This window comes from Quercus robur, chromosome 3 (genome assembly GCF_932294415.1).
Source record: "Quercus robur chromosome 3, dhQueRobu3.1, whole genome shotgun sequence".
In the NCBI taxonomy this organism is placed as follows: Eukaryota; Viridiplantae; Streptophyta; class Magnoliopsida; order Fagales; family Fagaceae; genus Quercus; species Quercus robur.
The window spans coordinates 21,635,814-21,646,426 of NC_065536.1; the positions used below are offsets into that span (position 1 = coordinate 21,635,814).

A 10,613-nucleotide genomic window follows, 5' to 3' on the forward strand; every position below is an offset into this window, starting at 1 on the left:
CTTAATGGAGCGATGGCGGCCCGAGACTCACACCTTCCATATGCCACATGGTGAGATCACCATCACATTGGAGGATGTGGAGGCGATTCTCGGGCTTCCTATTGATGGTAATGCTATAACAGGGAACACATAGAAAAATTGGGGGAATGTGTGCGAGGAGTTCCTTGGCTTTCGACCTATAAATCAAGAGCAGCATAAGGAACTTAATGGCCAAAGGATTCTCATCAAACGGCTTTTGGAGCAAGTTTAATTAAAAGATGACAGAATTTTAAAAGATGAATTTAATTAAAGAACAGCACCTATAGTACTGTATCTCTAAGTTTTGTCCTTACATAGAATGGTATAAGTTTTCAAAACAACCATCCTTAATATAAATTTAAGTGAGAGAAGGGTATTGACCTCTAAATAAAGTGGAGAAAATGTTAGGAAATTTTTTCATTGACTTTTCAAAAAGGAATTTAATTTTGGGACATTCTAAAATGGAATAAAAACCAAATAATTTGGGATGAAGGAAGTATGATTCTTTCATAGCATCATAGTTAGGGTTTAGACATGTGTGTGTGTGTGCAGTGCCACCATCCAATAATGTCAATATTGTTGTTGTTAACAATGCTCATTCCACATCTCATCTTCTAATGTTTGTTTCAAGTCTCCACCTACAGTATATTACTCAAACACGTTAAAGCCAATCTAGAAATTGTTGTAAAAAACAGCGCAACACTTTTTTTAAAATGGTACACTCGAATCGAATTGAGTTTTCACTCGGACTAGTTGACAAGGTGTTTCGTACATAGGTTTTGGAGTTTAGTCTACACTTTTGGTATGCGTTTGTAATTGGCATCTCTACAGGGCTTAAAATGAAGCTTCTCATCCTAATTGAGTTGTTCCAGATGGCTCGAATTACACTTTTTAGGCCTAATGTATAAGCCCTTTAAAAAACTTGGGTTATGCATTACGCAAAAGAAAAGTTTGTTAAATAACCCACCGATTTTTTTTTTTTTTTTTTTTGATGAAAAAGAAAAACCCACCAAGTTAGGAGTCCAAATCTTCTATCACACTTTTCCTACTTCACTATATACTTCACAAATAAAAACATGTCACATGTTCATCTATTTAATTAAATACTAAATTTATACCTTTTATTATTTCAATTATCTAAATATGATTCTCGAGTTAGACAATAAGATACAGAATTGTCTCATTGATTGGCATAGCAATAATTATTAATACCTATGCCAAAAATTGAAAGAGAGAGAGAGTGCAATTTGAGAGAGAGAAAGTTCTCATTAAATTGAATTTGTAATCTTACAACTTTGTTTTCTACAACAAACCTACAGTTGGATCAGGAAAACAAACAATGAAGCATAAATTGGTTTGGAGTACAAAACTATTGTGCACTCTTTGCACAATGGTCACTCTACAAGTATAAGTGCTTGTAGGTTGTGGGAGGTAAGGGCTGGAGTTCAAGTCTCCAGAAGAAACTTCACACATGTATACACTTAAATTACGTTAGAGAAAAATTTCTATCTTATATTAACAAAATAAAAATAAAAAAATTACAAGGACCTCCACTATAACAAAGAGAACCAATAAAATAACGACGCCGACACCCAAACACTCTACAGACAGCAACTAGGACCACAAATGCTTCCAATCTTTTGTAATAACCTAGTTTTGCAATACATAGATTCCCAAATATATATTCTGTGTATAATTTCAATTTGCAGGTGCTTAGTATTTTGATCAGTAATTATATATCAATTTGCGTTCGTAGTAAAAAGTAGGGTTGATTTTGCAAAACATCGAATGTTGTCTAGTGAAAAACTAGGCTGTATCGTTTCATAAAAATTAAGGAATGTAAAATATAAAATTTGTTTGCCTGCTGAAGTCTTGATTAATCGAAATGTGAAACCAAAGAACCCAACAATATTTGAACGTCTTCATCATCAACACATGCTAACTTTAGCTAACCTATAATATGTTTCTCCCTCTCTTTGCAGATTTCCTGCGCAAGATATTTGACAAATTTCCAAAAGCAATTCTGGAATCTGATAAAAATGGCTGGACTCCTCTTCATTATGCTGCATATTTTGGCAATACAGAAGTTGTCAAAATGTTTTTGGAAAATAATATTTCCCTTGCTTACAAAATAGACAAAGAAGGCATGTCTGCCCTTCACATTTCAGCTATGAGAGGAAGTGGTGGTGTAATGAGAGCACTCATTATAAAATGTCCAAATACTTGTGAATTGTTGGACAACAAAGGTAGGACAGCTCTTCATCTTGCCGTGGAACATGGAAAGAAAAATGCAGTCAAAATATTGCTCCAGACATTAACATTTCAGGATCACATAAATGAGCAAGACAAAGAAGGCAACACGCCTTTACATGTAGCTGCCATCAATGACCGTTTTAAAATATCAATGATGCTTACAGATGACAGGAGAGTTGAAAAACTGGCTGTGAACAAGGAGGGGATGAGCGCTGCTGATATTATTGAATCACGGAAGAAGCTTTCATGGTCTGAAAATGTAAGCCTCGGTAAACTATATATAGTAACTAAACATCGATGAAATTTACTTAAAGGAAACCTCTATCCGAGGTAAATATATTTTGCTTGATAACCTATAGGAAATGCATTCATATTTGGTTTGGTAAATGAAATAATAATAAATATCTGGATACGGATATATTAGAATTGTCATATGTTGGGGAGAATATTATATAAAACGAGTAGATTAGTTTATACACTATTTCAGATTAGATCGCAAATTCTTAATTTTGACAATTAAAGTCTTCAACTTATAAAATTATTTCAATTTCAAGTCTATGTCCAATCCTGTTATTCATTTATTATAGGAAGTAATGAAATAGGTGAAAGTTAGAGTTAGATCAATGGTTTTTTGTTTTTTGTTTTTTTTTTTTTGTTTTGTCCCAAAGAAATGAATAACGGAGATTGATTGAGACTTCAAATTTGAGGCTTTAATTAGCAAAATTAAATTATTAGGACCTAATCGACGTAAATTGCCCCCGCCCCCGCCACCAAACGCCCCCCCCCCCCCCCCCCCCCTTTCCCTACCCCACCGGCCTTTTTTCTTATTTCTTCGCTTATTACAATTGGAACTTGGAAGAGAAGAATTTCAATCCTGATTCTCTTCTACGAGAGAATCTGACATATCATTGAAGCATATGGTATATGTATTAGAAATAAAAATATTCTGACACATTCTTAGTGTTCTACTTAATAGAACACCAATGTTTTTTTTTTTTTTTTTTTTTTTTTTTTTTTTTTTTTTTCATTTTAAATTTTGATTACATTACAAGGAAAACGAATTTTTTCCCCTATGGGTTAGAATATTCGAACTTAAAGATTTTTCCATGCAAGTAAACATCTCAAGCTGATATGGCCGACTTGAAGGGCCATTCACGTCACAAGATAAAAAATTACAATTTTAGGTATTACTGTATTAGTAAGTTAGATTTCCCTCTTTGCAGGGAAAAAAAAAAAAATTAAAGTGACATTTCTCTCTAAACTCCTGCAGAAAGCACTCATGTCAGGCTGGCTTAGACGCGAACGTCTACTGACTAATAGTTTGGAACGAGTGGTTGGCAGTCACATACAGGCTGCGAAAAAGGAGCCTGTAGTGTCAAAAATGGGTGGAGACAATAACACAGAAGACCCAGAAACTGATCTAAATATTAGAAGTATGTACAATTTCCAAATAACGGCAATCACAATCTTGATAGCTCTCTCCTTCGCAGCAGTCTTGCAATTGCCTGGTGGACTCGACACAAATGGCAAGGCAGTTCTAAGAGACAACGTCCACTTTAAGGAATTTCTGGAGTATGTTTCGGCGGCCTTTGTTACCTCAGCTATCGCAATGTTTATCCACTTCCTTACGGCCATTTATACGAAATATCACAGCATCGAGTACGCAACAGTGCTGCCATTAACGGTTTTAATTGAAATATCCATTTTCTTCATGGTCTTTGCCTTTGTTTCCGCCAGATCAGCAGTCTTGGATGAAAACTCCACTATTTCTGAATGGGCTACGAATTCCTTTTTTATACCCGTCTTTCTGTTTCTTTATTTTCTTGGATCCCGCATGGGTTTCCCGCACATCCCTCGAGCCAGAAAACTACTGGGGTACATGTGATCTCAGTCTTTGCCGAAGGTCATCATTTCATCGTCTAATTAAAAAGCTCGTAGTTGTAGCACCAAATCCTGTCCTCTTCTTCCACACTCATCACCATTTGATTCTTTTTCAGCAACCCATCTCCAACCAATGTGCTCTGTGCAGCAGTTCCTCTTTTGATTTTTTTTTTTTTTTTTTGTTACTTTTTATCCGGCTTGAAATATGTAAGTGTGTGCTTCGTTTTCGTACTGTAAATCATTTTATCCTAGGAGGCGTCCATGAGTCTCAAAATACCACAGTGATTGTGTGAGATGCGAAATTTGCTTTAAGGAAATTGTGGCAAAAACAAGACTTGATCTGAATCATTTATTCTTTACGCATTTGGGCTGTGAGTTTTTTAATTATTTGCAGATTTTTTCTTATATATATTCAATATTTGTTTATTTATTTTCTCTATCACATCTATTTTCTTTACGGCCGGTGCTTTTGGTTGCTGCATATCAGTAGTCATTCTGTTTATAATATTTCTGAATGTGCTTTGAATTCCTTTTTTATAATCGTCATTCTGTTTTTTTGTTTTCTGATATCCCACATGGGTTACCCTCGTCTCAGAAAACTACTGGGGTACATGTGATCTCAGTCTTTGCTGAAGGACATCATTTCATCGTCTAATTATAAAGCTTGTAGTTGTAGCACCAAATCCTGTCCTGGTCTTCCTCCCTCATCACCATTTGATTCCTTTTAAGCAACCCATCTCCAACCAATGTGCTCAGAGCAGCAGTTCCTCTTTAATTTTTTTTTTTTTGTTACTTTTTATCCGGCTTCAAATATGTGAGTGCAATAAGAATTGGTGTTTCGGGCTCTACTGTCAGTCTTTCTATATCTCTTTGTACACTAAAATAAATGATATATTGGATTCTATGTAATAATTTTATATTTTATTTTGGATGGAATATATGTAACTGATTGTGTGAACAACTGATCATTTTCTTTGATATGTATACACACTAGCTTCTTCCCATGCATGTCGAGCATGCTTAGAGGCTTTTTGTTATTAATATCACTTTCTATTTATCGAAATTAGGAGTTTATGCATTTATCATTGAAATTTATGCATTTTGTAATCATCAAATTTTTTTTGAGTGTGATGAAGATTATTGCATTTGTTGGTGTATTAAATTTCTTTGGTATATCTCAATACACTAATAGGTTTTCGATGATTGAAAAATGCATAGATCTTATTGACAAATGCATAAATCTTGAATTGTAATAAATGGAAAGTAATACTCCCTTCGTCCCACTTTATTTGTCATTTATTCCATTTTGGGATATTCCAAAATATTGTCCTATTTCTAAAAATAAAAGTCATTAATTTACTAATGTTTCTATTATACCCCTATTTTATTAATAATTCAATTTTTTGATAAATTTATTTAAAGATAGTTTTGGAAATTTATACATTTTTAAAAGGTAGACAAGACAATAAATGATATTCCCTTAAAAAATTTGACTTTTCAAATAGGACAAACAAAATGAGACGGAGGGAGTATTAAAAATAAATAAAGAGCAGACCACTGTTTTGGAATTCAGGCATTTTTCCCTTTCAGTTTAAGAAGTAGAAATCATTAATTTAAAAGACGTCTAATAGAGGAATCGCAGGAAAGAGGGACAAAGATGTCAATCTCCTTCCTTTTCCATCACCTTGTTAGCAATAATAATGATCTCTATTAATCAGGGGAAAAGGCATATGGTTTTCTTTGAAAGAACAAGTTTCATTCAATAGCAAACCCAACTCTTACGCATAGAAAGGTTACTGGATATGGCTTTGAACAACAGGTGGTTCCCCTTTTATAACAACTCGATGCACATAAAGAACAGACATTGCAGCAACCATTGTTATGCACACATGTCCTGTCTCAATTTTTGCCTACTCTGTGTATCCATTTTTATCAAAAACTACCCGTCACGTACCCAGTTATGTTTTCCTTGGTATTGTAAAAGTGCTAAGACTAAAAGGGTAGATGCACCAGATAAACAAGATGGAAGCAGCATTAAGATGAGAAAGTTGAAGAAGCTACAGTATCTTAAGCTACAGTGGTATTTCTACTGTACATTTGTAAACTACATCTAGTTTTAGTATCAGATGATTAGTTAGTGGATGAAAGTTGTTAGTTCAGATGTTAAGCTTTGCAACCTATGTTGATGTAGAATAAGGTTTAATATCTAATTTTTGTAAATAATTAAATTCATGTAATTTTTGTTATTTTAGGTTTAGGTTATTTATTTCCTTCTTTTTAGGTGCTTTAATGTTGTTTAGTTAAATTAGGGTTTTATATATTTTCGTAGCTACCTTAGTGTTTCTAGTTTCCCTAGATTTTGTTTTTACTATTTAAACAAATCGTAAACTTCAAAGGCAATTCAATTTTCAGATTAATACCAATAAAATTGCAGAGTTTTTCTCAAACTTTTCTATAATGGATTCTAGTTTATCAACTTGTGGATTCAAGAAGCCACTTGTGAATTCAAGGTTTACTACCAGAAATTAACAGTTTAGTTTATGTTCCATCAAAGAGAGTATCATGTGTGATTTCTTCAAGCTTCTGTGACATCAATACATATTAGAACCTTGACACACCCTAGTCTAATGGCTAATCAGCGAGATGGTAACCACCACAACAATGACGGTAGTAATGACATCGACAACACAGTCCTCACTAGCGCTGAGTTCCTCAAGTTTCGTGAAGAGGCTATATTTCCAACATTTTTACAATAAGTCCTATGTGGTAAGTTGTTATTGATTTTAAATTTTAATTTGAACATACCACTTAAATTACCTTTTTGCCTACTAGTAAAACAAAGAGATTAATTTCCTTTCCCTTGGAATAATTTTGAATAAGAATTAAGAAGTCTATTTACAAATCAAATTTTCTATGATAAAAGTTTTGTCCTACAGACTGGTTATTAAGTATATAGCTTCTCATTGTTCCTTTACTCTCTCTCTCTCTCTCTCTCATCAGGTCATGGAAAAATCATAAATTATAATTTTTATAATATTTTCATGGTGGATTTTTATCTATCATTCCACTAAAAGACTTCCACTTGTTTAAAATTTCTAAGAATTTTTTTTAAAAAAAAAAATAGAAACTAACTACTAACTTAGTAATTTTAACTAGGTGAGAGTTTTTTTAGTAAAATAGTGGACAAGTGACGTGGTCCATCATGAGAACTGTATAATTTCTCCAAGTCATGTCATTGTCATGCTTTGGTCATTTGACACTTAATAAAAGAAAAATCATTAAAATTATAATTATAGTTTGACCCAAGTGAGTCTTTTTTCCCTAGTTATTAATTATTATCTATCATATTTTATTTATTTATTAATAAAGGCGATGTCTTACATTTTGCTAAAGGCTTAAAAATAGTATCCCCTTAAAATTTAATTACCTAATTTATTTAAATATTTGAAAAAAGGTTCTGTTACTTAATAATTTAATTATTATCAGTCGTAGTTTTTTTGTTTTTTTTTTTTTAATAATAAATAATAAATATTATGTTTTACATGGGTTTAGTTTAAGTTGTTTAACGTCAGTTGCTACACATTGTATGATGTATTAGAAAAGACACGATAACTAAAATTATCAATATAGTTTGTGTTTAAAATACTTCAATGATCGATTATAACTCAATTAACAAAAATTTTTAAGACTTTATTATTTAAATATTCATTATTTATTTTAAATAAATTTAATAAATTGTTATAACTTTATGTTTTAATAAATTTCAATCTTATACGGTATGCTTAAAGTAATTTCTTAAAAAAAAAAAAAGTAACTTAAAGTAATTTTGTTATTTTATTTTTTACTATATATTTGTTGTTTAATTTTTTTACTTCAATTTATATGTGATTTTTGATTATATGTATATTACTTAACACTAGTAATTTTTAAATTAAATAAGAATGTATCATATAATATAACATTGATATACAACTATACCAAATTGTTTTGATAATATGAAATCTCCTGCAAGTGCACATAAATGTGAGTCTTATCACTTATGTATAGAAGTAGAACCCACATATGAGGTCTATCTTTAACATAAAAGAAAAGTGTAATATATTTGGTATAAAGAATAATTTCTTTAGGGAGAGATTGTGACATATAGATTGATGAGAAGCAAAGAGTGTTGTAACTCATTCAACACTTCTGTGATATTTTTATCAGAGATATGCAGGTTTCAAATCTTTTATATATATATTTATACGTATATATTTATATTTTGAAGAGAAGATGATGGTGTAAGGTTGAATTTATTCAACCATCTAATTGGCTTTATTCCGTGCCAAATTTGCTTGTAATTCAGCATTTAGTAACCCTGTATTTAGGTGGGATTGTTGTAAGGGTAGTGAGTGAGATAGAGTGAAGTTTGCTCAAGAGTGTGCAAGAAAACAGAGTGTCGCAGCTGGGACTCGCGGGTGGACTCGCGGCTTCAACCCGCCAGAAGATGCACACGTGCCAAGCATGCTGGAAGATGAACAGTCATGCTAGCTGGAGCACTACAGGACAAAACAGGACAACTGGCCATACGGTTAACTCGCGACTGGATCTCGCGACTTGGTCAAGCCGCGAGCCACCCCTGTTTTGGAAAAACCTGATGTTTCACATTCCTCTTCACTCCAGTATAAATACCCTTTTAACCCACGATTGAAAGAGAGCTTCCAGAGAGAATTTTGAGAGAGAAACCCTAAAGAAAAACCAGATTGTTTCACCCACAATCTCTACCTTAGAGTCTCATCAAATTCCCTCACTCTCTTCCTCTCCATTGTCAAATCCTTGAGAGGCATTATACCAAACCTGGTTCTCACCATTATCATCTCTGTGAGACAGACGTTTGGAGTTCTGGGAAGCAGTTAGGAAGGAGCCAATATTCATTGGTTGATGCTATGGTCTAGTAGCGGAATCCGGAAAGCTAGAAAAGAAAAAGGTTCGGCGCAACCTCGTTGGAGCAAGAAGCTTGGAGGGCTTAGGTGCATTGGGTAGATTAGGCTTGGAGGGTCTATTGCTGTCCTTGTATCCCAACTGTATTTTCTAGTGGATTGATTACCGCTTGGAGGGCGGCGGAGAGGTTTTTCGCCGAGGTCTTCGGTTTCCTCTTCGATAACACATCTGGTGTTATCCCTGTGTTTGCATCTTCCTTCCTCTCTATCTCTGCCTTTACATTATCTGCTGTGGTTTATTTTGTTATGGCTTAGATAGTTGTTTAACCAATTCCATATTATAGCATATGTTAAGTTTCCGCACACTAGTTGTTTGACATATTGCTTGTGTTGGTTAAGTTGTTTTTTGGGGGTCTAAACGTTCAAAAGTGTTTTTGTACACGTTTTTGAACTTTCAGATGGTGTTCATAAAAATGTTGGAAAAATAGTATGGTACGAGAATACAAACCAATACTGTGAACTATAATTTCACTTTTAATTTTTTAATAAAAAAATTCCTTTTCAAATTACGAATTTTTCTTTGCCTCAAAAGAGTCTGGTGACTTTGGTCATATCAAGTATTTCACTCATGTTTCTAAAAAGGGAAAAAAGTATTTCAGTCACGAGTTTATTTATTTTATTATTAAACGACTTTTTTTATTTTTTATTTATATACCTACATATAACGATGGCAAGAGTACCAAAAAGAATTGACAAAAGAAAAAATATAAGAAAAAGTGAAGGAAAAGAATGGACATGCAAGAGTGAAAGGCATCCAATCGATCCTTGTGATTTGATTTTACTTAGGGGTGTCAATGTTTGACCCAACCTGTGAACACGATATGAACCCGACATGGGTTTTTGCGGGTTAGGGTTAGGGTTAAGCCTTAGTGGGTTTAGGTCATAAACAGGTTGACCTAAAACCAACACGATAAGAAACGAGTCATAAGAGAGTCAACCCGCATGACTTGCAATAAACACATTTAACACGCCAATTTATTTGTGTCAGCCTAAATGACCCATTCAACACAACTTGTTTAACTTGTATTACAGATAAATATTCATTTTATTTTGGATTTTTCAAATACCTTTTATATCCAATCTATATTTTAAACTTAAAATGAAAAGTGAGTAATTACAAAAAACTTACAAGTATAATTGGAAATTGGAACTTTACAAATTTTACGTAACCCAATATAATTAGAAATTGAACCATATTATTTTGAATGTGGGTTGAAGACTTGAAGCGTATGCAATACTCTTGGAATGTAAAAAATATTTATTTCTATATGTATATTATATTTAATATTAAGCAAGTTGAAATGGGTTATGTCATGTTCTTGTCAAACCAATACGACTTGTTTATTAAGCATGTTAAGTGGGATGGGTCAGGTCAACCCACCATATTATAGGTCAGGTTAGGGCTGAAGGATCAAGACATGATTATCAAATGGGTTGGGTTGGGGTTGAGCTATTTAGTCGAATACCTTTACCTCAATATGA

At 33.1% G+C, this 10,613-nt stretch overlaps 1 protein-coding gene across 1 annotated transcript; it reads left to right on the forward strand.

Annotated features, from left to right (window-relative positions):
* Positions 1-1,963: 1,963 nt before the first annotated feature.
* Positions 1,964-4,156, forward strand: LOC126719400 (ankyrin repeat-containing protein At5g02620-like). The gene is made up of 2 exons (XM_050421958.1): positions 1,964-2,530; positions 3,542-4,156. The coding sequence occupies exons 1-2, from the start codon at positions 1,979-1,981 to the stop codon at positions 4,154-4,156; spliced, it is 1,167 nt and encodes a 388-aa protein (XP_050277915.1). The 5' UTR covers positions 1,964-1,978.
* The last annotated feature ends 6,457 nt before the right edge of the window (positions 4,157-10,613 follow it).